The 20,145-nt window shown below is 39.6% G+C and overlaps 1 protein-coding gene across 1 annotated transcript; it reads left to right on the top strand.

Moving 5' to 3' along the window:
• Positions 1 to 9,223: 9,223 nt before the first annotated feature.
• On the top strand, positions 9,224 to 11,381 carry LOC122296174 (40S ribosomal protein S23). The gene is made up of 4 exons (XM_043105640.1): positions 9,224 to 9,381; positions 10,584 to 10,739; positions 10,879 to 11,005; positions 11,111 to 11,381. Exons 1-4 carry the CDS (start codon positions 9,377 to 9,379, stop codon positions 11,249 to 11,251), a joined length of 429 nt encoding a protein of 142 aa, XP_042961574.1. The 5' UTR covers positions 9,224 to 9,376; the 3' UTR covers positions 11,252 to 11,381.
• The last annotated feature ends 8,764 nt before the right edge of the window (positions 11,382 to 20,145 follow it).

A 20,145-nucleotide genomic window follows, 5' to 3' on the forward strand; every position in this document is an offset into this window, starting at 1 on the left:
TTCTTCCCCTCTCACCGGTGAACATCCCCACCAAGTTTCACCTCCATCCGAGCCATCGTTAGCCACCACGAGCTCTTTCAAGCCATACGGTTTTTCACCGATTCCGGCGCCGTCGCACCACCTCCGGCCACCATCTTTTCACAGCTTCTTCCCCTACCTCTTGCCGACCTAAACCACTCATTTCCGGCCTCGATCCGTTGCCGGAGCAGCTCCCACGAGCTCAACTCCGTTTAGCCCCTTTTTGGCCTTCGACCGCCATTTCCACCCCCACCCACGGCCAAAACTCATTTCCTTTAGCTTCATAAATATCTCAAGACCATTCCCTATCAATTTCGTGCCTTGGTTTGTCCCCGTTCGAAAATGGGTAATTTATTACCCACGGCAACAGTGTAAATTACACTGTTACGTTGTTTTTCTTCCGCCGTTTGCAACGCCGCAAGCTTTCTAAAAATACCATATAGCGCTGTAAGTATTTTCCAAACCCTATTTTCAGATTTAAATATATATTGCTCATTCAATTTATTTTATCTGCTGGTTGTTGATTCCGGACTGAGTCCGAAGAGTTCGGAGGTCAGATGGATGGAGGACGGAGTTGCCTGTTTATTTGATTTAAGTTGTTGGATTATTTTTATGCATTGTTATGGCATTGCATGGTGCATGCACGTGTGTTTGTGAAATAGTGTGAAAAGCCTGTGTATTGGCGTAAGTGGTCTTACGGGTGCGTGTGTATCAGGACCCCAAGCCGGGATGGGGTATTATCCCGGTGGAGCTCCTCTGGTCACTCGGGAGCGGAATAAACTGAGTGATGTCCCCTGGGTTGTCGCTAGACGACGGGAGCGGGGGCTAGGGGTTGCTTGAATACGAACGCGCCGGGCGCGGAACCGGGCATCGCTCTACGCACCGACTCCGTGGCCCTTCGCTGGTGAGGGCTAGAGGATGCTTGGCTACGAACACGCGGGGCGTGGAACTGGGCATCGCTCGTTAGGTGTCACATGCGTGGTGGTACTCTGCGGTGTGGCACTGGAGCCAGGGTGTGCGGATGACCCCTAGGGGAGGTCATGGTGCATACGGATAAAATTGTTTTTGGTTTGAGACGGTTATCGAGGCCAAATGTGACTTTTGGCGTGGTTTTTGGAAAATAGGTGTTTTTGGGCCAAATGGGATTTTTGGCGTGTGTGGAAAATTATGTTTTTGGGTTTTGTGCATCGGGCATGCTTCATGCATTTTGTTTGAGTTCTATGTCTTTGTATCTGGTAGTGTTTGGGTTTTACTTACCTGCGGTACCATTTTTTGGTTCCGTAGCTTTTGGTGCAGGTTTTGAGGATGAAGAGGAGGAGGCTGAGCTCGAGGATGCGGCTCCGCCGGGTTGCTGATGTTATGCTTTATATTTGGTTTAAAACTGTATTTGTGTTTTTGTAATATTTTATTTATGTATGTTTTAAATAGCTTGTATTACGTTAAGAAAAAAAAATTCTGGTACTTAGTTATGACTTTCGTTATCCGCTGCGTGTTTCTTTGTGCACATATGTTGCCTTTGCACACACTTGGCACCCGTCGATAGGATGGTGACCCGGGTTATCACCATCCGGACGTCTCGATTTTCCCGTGTTCGGGCGTGGGGATTTGGGGGCGTCACAATAGTCTATTAAATCGAGTCAGAATTTTTGGGTCGGGTTAACCCTATGAAATGTACTAATTTCTAATTCTTTTTTTTTTTTAATTTTTTTTGCATTTTATTCATTTCACAATTGTTATCAATACAAAATTTATCCTTTACAACCAAATGGTAAACACAATCAGGGACTTTCTCTAGCCTACAATGTTCCCCATCCATCTGCAATGCCAACCTCGCTAGATGATGAGCCACCTCATTGCCTTCCCTTCGAGCAAATCCAATTTTCCATCTCCCAATGTTATTCCACTTATGTTTTATGTCTTCTATGAGCTGGCCCCTCCAAGATTCATCCTCTCTTTCAGTTCTAATAGAATCTATAGCCTCCTTTGCATCTCCCTCAATGATCACCTCGTGGATTCCAATTTCTAAGCACAACATCATTGTCCTCCATAAGGCATTGGCTTATGCGATATAGGGAGAATTCACATATCTTCTAGTTGCACATAAGGAAACAATAACATCTCCTCTACAGTCTCTTATTACAATTCCCATCCCCATCCTTTTTTGTTCCACATCTAGAGCACCATCAAAGTTTGCTTTATACTAGTTTGCCTCTGGTTTAGTCCATCTGCCACCCCTTTCACTCTCTTTCTTCTGTTGAGCTACTCTTCCTTTTATTTGCATAGCATCATAAAAGTCTTTCAATTCATTCATAGTACCCTGCAAAACTCTACTTGGACTTTTGAACTTGTTATTAAAATTAAAATTATTCCTTTTTTTTTAAAGAAATATTGTATTAATAATGTCAAACCATAATTCGAATACAAGAAGGGATGGAATCAAAAGTAGTGGTACAACCACTGATGCTAAGAGCATCCTTGCTCAAGGCATGAGCAACTACATTGTTTGCTCTAACAGTGTGCCTTACTAACCAAGATTCGAAAGTATTAAGAATGCCTCTAGTATCATAAATGAGCTGGCTTGCATAGGTGAGGTCATCTGCTTGTGAGTTGAGTCGTGCAACTACTAGGAGGGAGTCTCCTTCCATAATGATATGCTGGTGGCCTAAAGATTTGCAGAAGATGCCTGCCTGAAGGGCTGCAAATGCTTCAACCATGAATGGGTCCAGGAAGAGGTCTTGCTTTATTTTGAAGGTTGCTAGTGCATGGCCCTCCCAATCTCTAATAATTGCACCCACTCCTACGTTACACAGCCCTTTATCAATTGAGCTTGACTTTGCCTTGAGGAGGGGCTTCCCACTGTGATTGTTGGAGTTGATCAGCTAGCTTAAACTTCTTTTGTAGGTTGAGTTGTAAGAAGACTTCTGCCAGTTGTTGGGATTGGTGAGCCACATTAGATGGGTGCGTGAGGGTTCCTTTGAAGACCATTTCATTTCTTCTCTTCCAAATGTGCCATGAGGTGATGGCAAAGGTGATTAACTCTTCTGGGGCCAGGGATTCAGCAAAGCTTTCAAACATCTCTGCAAATTGAGATGTACTTCATTATGTACTTCTAGACCATATGTACTTCATTATAGCCACTGCTCTTCCTATACATTCAGTTTGTATATTTATATATAAATCTTTCCACAAATGTACAAAGTTGCTATCACAAATAGGCCAATTATGGACAACACTATTTCTTTCTCCCCACACATCCCTTGCAGCTGGACAACTCCAAAGAGCATGCATAATTGGTTCATCTTCAGTTTGGCATATTGAACACTTCGAACTTTCTACCACTCTTATATGGTATAACAGCAACCTTGTAGGCAGAATATTATTCACAACTTTTCAAAAAAAAAATTTTAGCAGTAATAAGGATATTAAGCCTCCATATGTTCCTCCACATATCATCCCATTTATTCTGCTCAGAAATACCACAATCCCCACTCTGCCACTTCTGTTTTTCCATGTAATAGGCACTCTTAACAATGAAGACACCCTTCTTTGAATTGTTCCATATTAGTTTATCTGCCACCTCATTCTGACTAACTAGTATTGCATTTATCACCTTAGCCTCCTCTTCACTTAAAACAGCCGCAGCCACATCTTCCTTCCATACCCCATTTTGCTCATTAATCAATTCACAAACTTTTGCATCCTTCTGCAGAATTCTTAGGGCATCCTCAATGGATTAGCTAAAAGCTAAATCCATTGAGTATTTAGTTATTAGATAACAAAAAATCAAGTGCAATGGACTAGATAAATTATACAAAATTGGACTTTAGCTACAGTAACTTATAAAATAATTTCCAAATTTGAAAGCTACTATCCTTACATCAAATTGATATTTTATTATTCTCTCTCTTTCTTCTTCTCATCTCTTTCTTCTTCTTCTTCTCATTCCAGTATATACTCAATGTTAGTTCTCTTACTATGAAATTATTTTGCATGAATAAATTCATTTTGCTACATCCAATAAGTCTGTGTAATGTCCTACGAAATTATTCGACATTACTGAGATGAATTTATTATTATATAATGAAAAAATGGATAATCCAATTCATCTCATATTATTTTATTGTTATATAATAATAAATAATAACTATTCCAATGTGGGGACTGTAATAGCTAAAGTTAAATTTATCTCACATTAACTAAAAGCGTCCTTTAGTTTTAGCTAATCCATTAAGAGTTCTCTTACAGGTGACTATACGCAATGGGTAGTGGGAGTAGGCAACCATTTCTAGCCTCATATACATGTTGTTCTCCCATCCCAATCCTCCATATCATACCTTCCTTCACTATTCTTAAATTTGACCATATATTTTTCTAGATTAGTGAAGGTGAATTTCACAATGATGCCTCTAGTAGTTGTAGGTTTTTAAAATATTTATCTTTAAAGACCTTGTCGACCAATAAAATGATGCTCCTTGAGTAGTCTCCACCCCTGATTTGCCAACATGGCACTGTTTAAGCACTCGAAGTCTTTGAACCCCAAACCCCTTTCAGCCTTTGCTAACCTGAGATTCCTTTACTGCTTCCAATGAATTCCTTTCTCTTTTTTATAATTGGCCCACCAAAACCTAGTCATAAGTGCCTCAATCTCCCTACACAGCTTCTTTGGCAACTGAAAAAATTCATTGCATACGTGGGGATTGCTTGCAACACAACTTTGATAAGTACTTCATTGCCTACTCTAGACAAAAAGTTGTTTTAACAGTTTTGTATCTTCAACCAAATTCTCTCTTTAATACTTTGAAAATCATTATATATTGATTAGCCAACTACTGCTGAAAGCCCCCAAATACTTCTCATAATTGTCACAAACCATTGCCCCAGCCTCTTGAAATATTCTCCCTCTCACATCAGTACGGATATTGGCACTAAATAATATAAAGGTTTTATCCTTGTTGAGTGTTTGCCCTGAGGCTTTTTCATACACTTCCAACAATGAGTAAACTCCTCTCCATTCTTTCTTTAAAGCTCTGCAAAAAAACACATAGTTGTCAGCAAAAAGTAAATAGTTGAGCCTCAATCCTCCCTTACTCACTTTTGTTCCCCTTATATCTCCTTGCCTTTTTGACTTTGGCAATAATTGACTCAAACCTTTAGCACATATAATGAATAGGTAAGGGAATAATGGATCCCCTTGCCTTATTCCCCTTGTTGATTGAATTCTTCTTCTAATATTGCCATTCACCAACACTAAATAACTAACAAAGGATACACAAAACATGATAAGCTATGTTATTTTATCACCAAATCCCAATTTTTTCAACATAGCTTCCAAGAAAGGCCATTCTACCCTATCATAGGTATTTTACATGTCCAGCTTTGTTGCTATAGTCCCCACTCTCCCCCTTTGTTTAGTCCTCATGGAATGAAGCATCTCATATGCTATTATTATGTTGTCAGTTATAAGCCTTCCAGGTATAAAAGCACTCTGGTTAGGTGCAATTATAAATGAAAGTACTTGCTTTAACCTATTTGTCACAACCTTTGAGATAAGCTCATATAGGACATTACACAGGCTTATTGCCCTATATTCCTTGATTGAAATAGGAGCTTTTGTCTTTGGAATGAGGGCAATAAGTGTATGATTTAATCCCTAACTCATTTCACCCCCTTTTAGCACACTCAAAATAGCTCTGCATATGTCTTCCCCTACTACATTCCAATGGCCTTGATAAAAACCTACCCCAAATCCATTTGGCTTAGGTGACTTAAAAGCTGACATTTGTCTGAGAGCCTCACCCACTTCAACAACAATGAACTCCCTCTCCATTTTCTCATTCATACCAACAATGACCCTTCCTTCAACACACTACACACATCTCTCTATCTCTTCAGCAATAGGATTCGAAGTTAAGTAAACTTCCTTGAAATATGAACTAAAAGCATCTTCCAATCCCCTCTCCCCCGACACTAGCCTTCCTTGTGAATCCTTGATGATTTGATGGTATTCATTTGTCTTCTTTGGTTAGCACATGCATGATAGAATCTTGTGTTTCTATCACCCAATGCTTTTTTGCCCTCTGCTTCCACCTCTAATTCTCCTACTTAAGTAGAATACTCAACTCTCTCTTAACATTCTTCACTTCTCCCACACTCTCTGGACCCTCATTCTCCTCAAGTACTTTTAATTTTTTTGTCAAGTCTCTGATTGCCCTTTCTTAATTAAGAATAGAGTTTCTGCTCCATCTACTTAGAGATCTCCTACTTCCCACAAGCAACTGGTTCATTTTAAGCTAAGGCCCATTAAGACTAGAAATCTTTTCCTTCTTGGCCTCCACAATTTTTCCACACTACTCTTCTATTCCCCAACTCATCTCATATTCAAAATTTCTTCTTCTTTTCGAGCTATCTCCCTTCTCACTTACAGTAAGTATCAATGGTTTATGATCAGAAACCCATGTCAGAATGGTTTCCACCCTTAGTTCATAAAACCGAGAGGCCCACACATGGTTTGCTACTGCTCTATCTAGCCTCTCCTTCACATAGGTACCATCCTCATGGTCATTATTCCATGTGAATTTACTTCTTTTCCACCCCAGATCTGATAGTCCAACTCTTCTAGTGACCTTCTAAAACCCTCCATCCGCCCCTCACTTCTATCTCTTCCACCCACCTTCATCCTGTGCTACCAGCTCATTGAAATCACCAATGGCACACCATCCCACCGCAACTGGTGGTTTTAGTGTCAATAACAATTCCCACGATCTACCCCTTTTACTTGCTTCTAAATTTGCATAGAAGCCAGTCGCCCCCCTTTAATCCACACACTAACATGCCATTGTGAATAGTTCATGAGTTCCACTTCTCCCACATTCTTCCATAACATCATTAGACCACCCCTCATTCCCCTTGGCTCAACCACAATACATCCCTCCATGCCAATTTCCTCTTTATTCTTTCAGCTTTCTTCATTTCCAGCTCTGTCTCCATTAAAAAGACTATGTTGGGTTTCTTTTCTTTTACTAACAAGTAAATAGCCTGAACTGTTTAGGGGTTCCCAAACCCCTGACAGTTCCCACTAATAGTTCTCATTGATCTTGGTGGGGCTGCTTAACAGCCACTGCCAATATATTAGCAACAAAATTTTTTGCCTCATCACTCCCTTCCAACCCTTCTGCCTCTTCTTCCCTTCACTCCCTCCCTCCTCCTCACCACACTCCCTATCACCTCTTTTTCTTTGATTCAATACAGAATAGGTATTAGTGATCATACATTTCCCTCTTGCTCTTCTCTTCCATCTACCACTTCTTGGAGTATTCAGCTTCATTTCTATAGAGTTCCCCCCCTCAGCATCTTCCCCCATTCCCTTCTTGCTTGCTTGTTAAAATATAGTTGGGAAATTTGTAATAGCTTCTACATCCACCTCTCCTGCATTGACAACCATCAAACCTTTCTCTCCTTCCTCTCCACCAGACTCCACCTCATCTCCCTTTTTAATGGCAGTAGCATTAACCTCCACGTCAGGAACAATTCTAACACCCTTCCCCATACACACCTCCTTACTTTTTCCATCTTCTTTTACTGCTCCACTCCCATTTTCATCCTATACCTCCTCAACCTTACTGCTTCCTTCTTCCTCCTCCTTCTTCTCATAAAACTCATTTTCCTTTTCCTCTCTCCCTCCCCTAGGCCACAAGACATAAGCTCTCATTCTCATTACATTCTCAGCCCTCAACTCGATTCCCTTCCACCATACAACCCTTTTCACCATGAATTATCCATCCACACTGAAAACACATGCGAGAGAGCTTCTCATACTTCAGATTCACCCATAGAATACACCCTTCCGCCATAATTGTCCTGCCCCTTGCTATTGCCTTCCTCACATTGATCTCAATTTTCACTCTTAAGAAGTATCCCCATCCCACACCATCATATGGAACTTCCACCTTCATCACCACTCCTAGAGACTTACTAGTCTGAACTCCATACCCTCTCGTCATGTAAGCCAATGGTAAATTGTGGATCTGAATTCAAAACACTTCCTTCTCAAATTTCCAGTCCTATGGTTGGGAATATCCATCGAACACTTGGAGGATGATAAGATGATTATCAAAGAGCCATGGTTTTCCATCTAGAACTCGCATTTGTTCAGCATGATTCTTGATAGTGATAATGAAGATATTACTCCCTATTGTTTGTAAACTTTCCAGGGAACTAATTCTCTAGATCTTCCCCATCATCTTCTCAATTATCTCCTTCCCAATCTATCGATCCAGACACAGCTTCTCGATCAAACTCATATCTCCCTTCTCCTTCACCACCTCCACAGAATCTCCCGTCAACTCAATCTTCCTCTCTCCTCCTCTGTTAGCTTCAGGTTACCACATAACTCCTCTAAAACCTCCATACTTCCTCTAGAACCCTCTGCAACTAGCCCCTCCAATCGGTTCAAGAATTCTCTTCCACCTCTGTTTTCGCTGGAAAGCAAAGAGGAGACTCATCAAAGAGATGTAGTTGAATGGTCTTAATTTCTAATTTTATAAAGTATAACACATCTATTCATCCGGTTAAAATGATAGGTTTATACTAGTTTAAATTAAAAAAAAAAATTAAAATTTGAGTAATAATGGGACAAAAATGTCCCTAAGTTTCCTATGGTCATGAAAACTATTTTAACTAATAAAGATAAATGTTACAAAGAAACCTTATACCACACATTTCCGCTTAATCAAAGTGTAATTTATCATTTTTGCTTACTATTTGAACACACACATATTTAAGCATTACTATAAAATGATAAAAATAACAAATTATATATTAATTAGTTGGTATGCGGTGTAAAGCTTCCATATAAAAATTTTCATTGAATATTAATTTGTACAAGCTTTAAATAAACAAGTCTCGCACAATCCCTTTGTAAAAATGTGAACTCTACCATGAAAAGGTATAAAAATATCTATTTTTTATTAATATGACCTACATTTTTATAAATAACTTACGTGAAATTTATCTATTTAGAATTTGTAACTATTATTACTATTTAGCAATTTCGAACAGTGAGAGAGACATTTGCTTCTCATATTATTTTATTAGTTTATGGGCCCAATGGTGGATCTAACCACCTAAATAAAAGCCCAAATTGGTCACACGACATTGGTCCCAAACTACAAAACTAGTATTTCTTGGTCCAGTCCAGCTACGACCAAAATTACACGCCCTATATATTGTTCGTATATATAAAGGCAAATTCTACTTCATTTTAAGGATTAGGGTTCTACTCTGCGGCTGCTTGCTTCAACCTCTTCTTCGCCCTCCGACCCCTCGTAGCAGTTGAAGAAATCCTCCTCCCTTCGTCACCATGGGGTATGTGACGGAATGAATCTCTTTGACTCTCTCTTATTTTCACAATACTGCTCTACTCAAGATCTGTCAATTTATTTCCATTTTTATGATATGTACTCGCTGAAGATTTGCTATTTACTTTGAATATGGGGTTCTGTAATCTGTACTACGATTCTTTAAAGCAAATCTTAATATCGAATGGCTTCAATCAGCAAAGCCATGCTTAGATTTAGGTTTTTATAATTTCCGTACTCTACGTCGGCTGTTGGAGAAGTTATGGAATAATGTATGGGAATAAAATATTGGCTCACGATTCATGTCGTTTTGATTGGCTGGATTTTTACGAAAAAAATCGAAACTCACAGTAGAGAACATAGGATGATTATGTTAGGGTTTTATATTTGGGACGTAGCTGACGCAGAATGTTTCCTTTTCCAAATTTTTATTTCGGTCATATATAGAATGGAATCCGTGACTATCAAGGGCTTAAATAAAAGCAAGCCATCCTGCCTAAAGCAAGAAAATATGACCATGTAGAATAGGGGTAATGACTTTGATTAGTTACTGGTGGCTTGCTAGATCTCAAGGCTAATCTGGTTTTTTAGTTTTGTAAGTTGAACTCTAGTACTGCTTCAAAATGTAGTTTGTCTCATGTCTGATATCTGGATACAAATCATAAGAAACTAATAGATTTTTATTTTCTGAGTTGATGATTTTGGTTTACATATTTTTACAAGCTTTCCTTGGTATAGAGAATTTGATTTAGATGCCCTTTTTTAATTAAATTCGTAGATATAAATCAAAACTGTCTCAAAAGTGAATGAAATGTGTTAAGTTAAATTCCCTGTGGTCTGTTGGTAAATAAATTAGGTTTTAGCGAAAACACTTGTTGAAATTGATAGTTTTTTATTCACTGTTGTATTTTTGATCTCTGATCTGTTAGTACTTGTTAATTGTTTGATTAGATAGGTGGCCTTGATAGCCTCCGATTAAATTGGTTGATTTTTTTTTTTCTTTGAGATGTTTTGCTATATAATTGCTTGGAACAATAATAAACAAACTAGGACCTGGAGTCTTGTTCCTGATGATGGTTTAAATCTTTCAACTTTTGTTTCTTGCTCACTGGCAATCTATTAGACTTGAACTATTGTTTAGGATTTGATATGTAAACCATCCTCTATTAAGATGATGAGCTCATGATCTGTTGCAAAATTGTCTAACAGGAAGACACGTGGTATGGGAGCTGGTCGCAAGCTGAAGTCCCACCGTAGGAGGCAAAGGTGGGCTGACAAGTCTTACAAAAAGTCCCACCTTGGAAATGAATGGAAGAAGCCATTTGCCGGGTCTTCCCATGCAAAAGGCATTGTCCTTGAGAAGATGTAAGACAATTTGGTCATTTTTATCCATTCACTCCTGCATAATTGATCATTTAGTTTGCTAGTAATTCTGAGTGAGTGAAGATGTTTTTGAAAGTTAAACATTTGATAACCTCTCTCCATACGGTTTTATGATTTTCAGAGGTATCGAGGCCAAGCAGCCAAACTCTGCTATCAGGAAATGTGCCAGAGTTCAACTGATCAAAAATGGGAAGAAGATTGCTGCATTTGTCCCCAACGATGGTTGCTTGAACTACATTGAAGAAAATGTGAGTACTCTTGGCCTCAAATAAGGCATGGTCCATTCTGGTAGTTGCTTCATCTTCAATCCCTTCCTACTTATGGTTGACCACTATCATGATATTTGTATGTAGGATGAGGTGTTGATCGCCGGATTCGGTCGAAAGGGTCATGCTGTTGGTGATATTCCCGGTGTTAGGTTCAAAGTCGTGAAGGTTTCTGGTGTCTCCCTCCTTGCTCTATTCAAGGAGAAGAAGGAGAAGCCTAGGTCCTAAGTTTCTAGGGAATGGCAGCGTATTTGTGTTTTACATGGATTTTTCAATGAATCGAGGTGTTGCAACCTTTTATCAAGTAGATTTTGTGGACTTTTCTTTATTAATTTAAAGTATTTTTTGGGTAATCAAATATAAGTTATTACAAAGAATTTGTGAAAATCTTTTTGATTCAAGAAATCCATTTAGGACTTGTGAGAATGGCCTTCCCCTCATTTCCCTGAATGTTACTCACCCACCAAGCCACACCAACAGGCAAGGGAAATTAATTTGAGAATCTACAAGCCACACTTTTTTTCTTTATTTTTTAAAATTTTTTGAAGTTTATATTTCTAAGACTAATTGAATTTTATCTATATACAAAATATTTATAAAAAAAATTTTAAAAAAAATTAAAAAAAAAAAAGTGGTGTATGGGCTTATCTTTAGAATTTTTGTTTTAGTGGAAATGCTTGGTTCGCGCTTTAAATCATCAGCCTACCCTGTGTGACTATATGCTTAATGATTGGAATGAGTCTTTATCTTTTTCCTATTTGGAGGTAGCCGCAGTTTGGTATATTTTCTCCACTGCAAAGCCGAATTCCAGCAACCCATGGTAAATGGAGTCGGCGCTTCTCAATGTCCGTGCATGTCATACTTACGTAATCAATAACATCCAAGAATGACTATTTAACAAAACAACAGATCCTAATGAAGACTTCATTGCATATTTTCGAGAAAAAGATAAATCATGGATGTCTGAAGTTCCAAACCATGCGTTATTATTTGGAACAGTGAGAATGGGCGAAAAAGAAAAAAGACAGGCTTGTAACGATGTGTCTAGTTGTGACAAATAGAAAATTACGGGGTTAGTAAACATTATTGATAGATGGTAACGACAATAATTTTTGTTGGGGTGGGAGGAGGGGGTGCTTTGTCATAAGGCTCAAGGGGGCGCGGGGGTTGCTTTGTCATAAGGCTCAAGGGGCTCTCAAAGCCTAGCCCATCTAAGGGGGCTTCACTATAGGATGAAAGAGGAAAAAATTAAGGAAGACGGGATAAAGAATGCAAACTAATGTCTGGATGATAGGAGAAAAAAAAGAAAAAAAATACAAGAGGAAGGGTGATATGACATAAAGGAAAGGGAGAGGAGATAAAAAGATGAGGGATGGAAGATTTGGGGGGATCCCTTTCCGGATAGACTTTTGGCCAGACTTATCAGAAAGGTTTTTTCAACCTCTAGACACAAGTTCCAGTTATGGTATCGAGATAGGAAAGAGAGATATATGAAATTTATTGTACAATGAGAATGAGAGACCCTGAGAGACTATAAATCAAGCTTATTATAGTAGATTTCTCTCTTCCCAAGCCTTCATAGACGTTCCTGTTATGGTATCGAGACAGGAAAGAGAGAGATATGAAATCTATTGTATAATGAGAATGAGAAACCTTGAGAGACTATAAATCAAGCTTATTATAGTAGATTTCTCGTAAATCCGTGTCTATCTTTTTCTATTTTCTCTGCATTTATCTACTATTCACTACTATGAGCATACGCATGGACTCCGTATAGCCGCACTGGATTAGCCGAAGGCCCACCTAACCTCAACTCTAGTCCCGCATACTAAGACCCACACAACCTCCTTCCAAGGCCAACGCCAAAGCCTAGCCCATCAAAGGGGGCTTCACTAGAGGATGAAAGAGGGAAAAATTGAGGAAGACCGGATAAGGAATGCAAAATGATGTCTGGATGATAGGAGAAAAAAAAAAAAAAAATACATGGGGAAGGGTGATGTGACATAAAGGAAGGGGAGAGGAGATAAAAAGAGGAGGGACGGAAGATTTGGGGGGACTCATTTTTGGATAGACTTTTGGCTAGGTTTATCAGGAAGGTTTTTTCAACCTCTAGACATGAGTTCCTGTTATGGTATCGAGATAGGAAACAGAGAGATATGAAATCTATTGTACAATGAGAATGAGAGACCCTGAGAGACTATAAATCAAGCTTATTATAGTAGATTTCTCCCTTCCCAAGCCCTCATAGACGTTCCTGTTATGGTATCGAGACAGGAAAGAGAAATATGAAATCTATTGTATAATGAGAATGAGAGACCCTGAGAGACTATAAATCAAGCTTATTATAATAGATTTCTCGTAATCCGTGTCTATCACTCTCTATTTTCTTTGCATTTATCTACTATTCACTACCATGAGCATACGCATGGACTCCGTATAGCCGCACTGGATTAGCCGGAGGCCCACCTAACCTCAACTCTAGCCCCGCATACTAGGACCCACACAACCTCCTTCCAAGGCCGACGCCAAAGCCTAGCCCATCAAAGGGGGCTTCACTAGAGGATGAAAGAGGGAAAAATTGGGGAAGACGGGATAAGGAACGCAAAGTGATGTCTAGATGATAGGTGAAAAAAAAGGAAAAATACATGGGGAAGGGTGATGTGACATAAAGGAAGGGGAGATGAGATAAAAAGAGGAGGGACGGAAGATTTGGGGGGACCCCTTTTCGGATAGACTTTTGGCTAGGCTTATCGGGAAGGTTTTTTCAACCTCTAGACACGAGTTCCTGTTATGGAATTGAGACAGGAAAGAGAGAGATATGAAATCTATTGTACAATGAGAATGAGAAACCCTAAGAGAGTATAAATCAAGCTTATTACAGTAGATTGCTCCCTCCCCAAGCCCTCATAAACGTTCCTGTTATGGTATCGAGACAGGAAAGAGAGAGATATGAAATCTATTGTATAATGAGAATGAGAGACTCTAGAGACTATAAATCAAGCTTATTATAGTAGATTTCTCCCTTCTCAAGCCCTCATAGACGTTCCTGTTATGGTATCGAGACAGGAAAGAGAGCGATATGAAATCTATTGTATAATGAGAATGAGAGATCCTGAGAGATTATAAATCAAGCTTATTATAGTAGATTTCTCGAAAATCCTTGTCTATCTCTCTATTTTCTCTGCATTTATCTACTATTCACTACCATAAGCATAAGCATGGACTCCGTATAGCCGCACTGGATTAGCCGAAGGCCCACCTAACCTCAACTCTAGCCCCGCATACTAGGACCCACACAACCTTCTTCCAAGGCCAACGCCACCTCAGCATGCCGAGGATGATCATTCTCATCTTCCGGATTGTTGACAAAAACACCTGTTGACAGTATCAATACTAGGAAAAAAATACAATAAATAGGAAAAGAAGTCATGATAATGATAATAATAATTGCGAGCATAACATTATTACTAATAATAATAACAATGATAATAATACTAATAATAATGTGAATGATGATAATACTAATAATAATAATCATAGAATAATAATGATGACAATATTAATAATAATATTAGTGATAATGTTATTAATAAATGCTATCGATGATGATGATGAAGACGACAATAATAATAATAATAATAATAATAATAACAACAACAATAGTAATAATATTAAGAAGAATAATAATAAGTGTAAGGGGAAGGCAAACCCAAATAAGGAACGCCCAACTTGGCTGGATGGTCCCTCGACCTCCTAAGGCCACCCTGCCCAAAAGATGAAGTTAACACATGACCACAATAACGCGGGAAAGCCCAAGGACAAAGATGGAATGGACTCATCATCCCAATACTCCCCTATGACACCTAGCACTCAAGAACCTACATAGGCAGATGGGCGGGAAATATGGGGGAATCCTTGATCCTTTAACAGCAAGCATGGGGAGGCTTGATGATGTACACCCACGGGATAAAGAGGTTAGGAAGCCACGCTGCATTAATGGTGCCGATCCTCGAACTCCACGCCGCATTAATTTTTCCATCCTAGGAGTCTCTCCACACCATATTAATTGAGCCCAAAAGATGAAGTTAACACACAACCACAATCACGTGGGAATACCCCAGGACAAAGATGGAAGGGACTCGTCGTCCCAGTACTCCCTTATAACACCTAGCACTTGGGAACCTACGCAGGCAGGTGGATAGGAAATATGGGGAACCCTTGATCTTTTGACAGCAAGCATGGAGATGCTTGACGATGTGCACCAACGGGATAAAGAGGTTAGGAAGCCACGCCACATTAATGGCTCTAAACCCCAGACTCCACACTACATTAATCCCGTCACCACAGGAGCCAGGAAGCCACTCCACATTAATGGCTCTAAACCCCAGACTTCACACTACATTAATCCTGTCACCACAGGAGCCACGCTGCATTAAAGGATTATGACTAAGTAAATAGCTGAGGGGACATATACTCCCTAAGGCAGAGTATGGGTTGTTCCCCCCTCAGAAACTTAGTATAAAAGTCAATCCCTAGGTACAAAGAAATATCTCTAATTCCTCTATACTCTTGCACAAACTACTAAGGAGATACTAACTTAAGCATTGGAGACTCCCCGACCTCTACCAAGGCCCCCAACTCTCTATATTTTTTTTTAGTGTGTAGGTGAAAGATTCAAGATCCGAGTTACTGAAACTCGGAGGTGTAAGAAACATGACGTTCATAGTGCCGCCGTCTGTGAGATTCCTATAGATTTCACATGTCCTTTGTATGCTTGCAACAACCCATTCTCAGACAACTCGAGGACAAGAAGAAGCAACGCCAACAAATATGGAAGCAAGGCTCATGATAATGAAGCAACAGGTAGGAAAGCTAACTACCAAAGTGGATACCCTCCAAAAAGAGAACGAGACGCTCAAACTAGCCACCAACGGACCAAAGAATGACGTAGAACCAAGCAACAACGAGCACGTAGCATCCAAAAACACTGGAAGAGGAGGCGACGTGACAGAATAAAGAAAAAATATGCAGAACGAGCTATGTAACCTGCAAAGAAAGTACGAAGAGATGGCAAAAAAGATCGACACATCGTCATTGGTAGACCAACTGCTCACCAGCACAAGCCTACCCTATAACGAGAAGGTAATGGTTGTGCCCTTACCACCAAAATTCCAAGTTCCCCTCATGGAGATGTATGATGGGACCAAAGAGCCCCTTGAATACCTGGAAACCTTTATGCCTCACATGACCTTGCAAGGTTTCCTAGGAGAGGTTGCTTGTAGAGCTTTCCTGCTAGCCTTGAAGAGGCCAAAGAGAGTATGGTTTGGGTCCTTGGCACTTGGTCCATAGACAACTTTGGGGAGCTAGCTCGCTTGTTCTTCATATAATTTATAGCAAGTAGGAGAAGAAGACGCCTTGCGACGTACCTCCTCACCATCAAGCAAGGGGAAGACAAAAGTCTGAAGGTATACCTATCCAAGTTCAACAAAAAATGCATGACTATAGACGACCAAGACGAGAAGATAACTTTGGTCATGCTTTTAGAAGAAGTGTGGCCTTGATCCCAGTTCATGATAGAATTGGCAAGAAGAACTCTTGCCAAGCTGCAAGAGTTCATGGATCAAGTTGACAACTTTATAACACCGAGGACACACTTCGGACCTTGACAGAACCAAGGAGGAAAGAACTGGAACGGGCAGATAAGAAAGGGAATGCACCAAAAGCAAGGCTCACGAGAAGCAGGAGAAAGGAATGCATGAAAATAGGAGAGAAGAAATCCCTACAAGAGGGACCAACTAGCACTTACCATCCAAAAAGATGACTGTTAACCTGCCCAAGAAGACAACTACAAGAGCTTGATTGTCAGGATTTAAGCTGCCTAGAAGCCATTGCCAGGATTGGCTTCTTGGTGGTAAAGGCCCTTTGTATTTCTTGGCAGGCAACACCACCTAGCTAGCGCTCTCCTGATAGCAGAGCATGATGATCCCTTTGGACCCGAGCCTCGTGGAAGGCACCACTAGGATTGGAACCGGGATGAAACTTGAAATGAGGAGATCCATGTATCAGCTCACGAAACACTGTGATGTCTTCACCTGGAGTCACGAGGACATGTCCAGAATCGACCTAGATATCATGCAGCACCACCTGAGCATGGACCCAAAAGCTAAGGGAGTAAGGCAAAAACACCAAAACTTTCAGCACAGAGAAGAATGCTGCTATCACTGTAGAAGTGGATTGATTACTCACAGGCACACAGAGGGCTTTATACAGGAGGCTCATTACCCAGATTGGCTATCCAATGTGGTGTTGGTGAAGAAGCAAAATGGCAAGTGAAGGATGTGCATTAACTTCACCGACTTGAATAAGGCTTGCCCAAAGGAAAGCTTTCCACTATCCCACATCGACTTGATCATTGACTCCATGGCGCGTTATCACATGCTCAGCTTTATGGATGCATACTCTGGATAGAACCAAATCCGTATGAACCTTGACGACAAGGAAAAGACTCCGTTGATCACTGATTGAGAATTATACTGCTACTCGACCCTACCATTTGGGGTTGAAAAATGCAGAGGCTACCTACTAGCGGCTGGTCAACCCCATGTTCGAGAATCAAGTCAGGAGAAACATGGAGGTCTATGTGAACGATTTGTTGGTGAAGAGTGGAACTCTCGAGCAACACTTAGACAACCTCTGTGAAGCCTTTATGGTGTTGAGGCAATACCAGATGAAGTTGAACCCCTTAAAGTGTGCATTCGATGTAGGCTCTGAGAAATTTTTGGGTTTCATGGTGTCGAAGCTGGGAAAAGAAGCTAACTTGGAGAAAGTAAGGGCCATACTTAGCATGGCCCCCCCTCAGAGCATAAACGAAGTACAAAAACTAGTAAGCTAGTAGCCCTTAACAGGTTCATGTTGAGGTCCACTGATAAGTACCTCCTCTTTTTTATGGTGTTGCAGAAGGCTCGAACATGGGATGTCGAGTGCAACCAAGCGCACGAGGCTCTCAAGAAGTATCTCACCAGCCCTCCATTGCTCAACCAACCTAGATGTGGATAAACTTTAGTCTTGTACCTCTTAATCTCCCCATAGGTGGCTTCCTCAGCCTTGGTACAAGACAAAGAAGGGGTTCAAAGGCCCATATACTACACCAGCTGAGCTTACTAGGGAGTAAAGGCCAGATATCCACACATAGAGCAATTTGCCTTCGTCTTAGTGGTGACCACCCGAAAACTCCACCCATAATTTCAAGCTCACCTAGTAAAAGTTCTCATTGAGACCCCCTTAAAGAAGATCCTGCAAAGACTAAATACCTCAGGTCGTCTCACAAATTGGGCCTTGGAATATAACAAGTTCGACATCGAGTACGTACTACAAAATTATGTTAAAGGGTAAGTGTTGGCAGATTTTGTGGTAGAATTCATTGGCTTCCTGGAAAGGGTCAAATATGCACCTCCCATGAAAGCCCTGACAAGTCTTCGTTGATGACTCGTCCTGCCGGGTTGGAGGGAGAGTAGGGGTGCATATTGTTACAGATGAGGATGAAGAGCATAATTATGCTATTAAGTTAGCATTCAAAACCATGAACAATAAGGCAGAGTACGAGGCATTGTTCTCAAGCCTAGCGATCGCTAGATCTTTGGGTGCCAAGAAAGTAGAGGTGTGAGCCGACTCTCAAGTTGTGTCAACCAAGTACGGGGGGAAATTTGCTGTGAAGAGCGAAAAATTGAAGAAGTACCTAACACAAAACACTGATAGAGGCAGAGTGCACCCACTTTAGATACTTCCAAATCCAACAATTTTCGAGGACCGAGAATCAAAAGGCAGATAAGTTAGCTCAAGTAGTGTTCGGGCAAGAAAATTCTCCCATGCCAGAACGAAAATGGTGATTAGGACTGTCGAGATACCCGCCATGGGAATTGAAGTGGTAGAAGTTAAGCTAAGAGCTCTGGAATGGACGTTGGATATTATCAGGTACATAGATGTCAACGAGGTGCCCAACGACAAGTGGGAAGACAAAAAGATTAGGAGTAGAGCAGCGCGCTACACCCTAGTGGAGGGAGGGAGTCCTATATCAAAGGGGATACTTCAATGAAGAGGTGATACACAAACAAGTAAGTAATTATTATAGCTTCGTTATTTACAATGAAGAGGTGAATTTAATCATTTAAATTATATCTTAATACTCTTCATCATGTGTGAGATAAATTGTCCTTTAATAAGTAAGTCCAACACATAAAATATTTTAATTAAATGAAAAACAGTATAAAGCCAAGATCTGAACTTAGAACATTCCACTTGTTTAAAAAGCTTAAATTAATTGAAATATTTGTATTTAATTATTTAAATTATATCTTAAAAAAGCCAACTCACCTAAAAGCTCTCACTAGAATCCCCTTTATTTCCCTTAAAATAAAAGAAACACCCAAAAAGAATTTATATAAAATTAAAATTATTTTTAATGAAGTAGAGCAATTACAATAGTAGGTAGTAAAAGGAGTTTTTAAAATAGAAGTGTTACATACAAAGAGATTTTATAAAAATAAACTCACAAACTGGCATAGTTTTATATGATATATTAAATCTATTTTATAATAAAAATAATTTTACAATCTGACGTATTATATGAAATCACGTCAATTTCTAATTTTTATTTTTATGAAATCATTTTGTGACTAAAATATTTCTAATTTTAAAATAATTAAGAGTTATAGTTTTATTATTGAAGAAGAGTGCCCCATAAAGTCATCGTTTAAATAAATAAATAATTTTTGTCTTAGTAAGTAAAGTTTTAAATATTCATTAATGTTATTAATCTTCTTAATTACTAACGTGACATTAAATGATAGAAAACTATTTATTATTTCTTACCATATTATGATATAATAATAAAATAATAAATAAAATAATGATGAGGAAAATATATTACCTCGTAAATATGGATGCCATTAACAACATATTCGATGCTATGATTTGTAGTGATATAACTCAGTGACTGCAACTCTTAAGATTATTTTGATTGCATTGGGATAAGAAACTAGAGTCTAGGTAAAGAAGTTACGAATCTTAAAGGGCAAGCCCATATATAATGGCGTAGAGTTGAAGAAATTAAAAATAGCAAGGAG

This window comes from Carya illinoinensis, chromosome 15, assembly GCF_018687715.1.
Source record: "Carya illinoinensis cultivar Pawnee chromosome 15, C.illinoinensisPawnee_v1, whole genome shotgun sequence".
NCBI classification, from domain to species: domain Eukaryota; kingdom Viridiplantae; phylum Streptophyta; class Magnoliopsida; order Fagales; family Juglandaceae; genus Carya; species Carya illinoinensis.

What these genes read in the sequence shown, in the direction of transcription:
- LOC122296174 (XM_043105640.1), top strand. An exon ending in GGCATTGTCCTTGAGAAGAT is followed by an intron (nt 10,740 to 10,878) that starts GTAAGACAATTT and finishes TATGATTTTCAG; the next exon opens with AGGTATCGAGGCCAAGCAGC. An exon ending in TGAACTACATTGAAGAAAAT is followed by an intron (nt 11,006 to 11,110) that starts GTGAGTACTCTT and finishes ATTTGTATGTAG; the next exon opens with GATGAGGTGTTGATCGCCGG.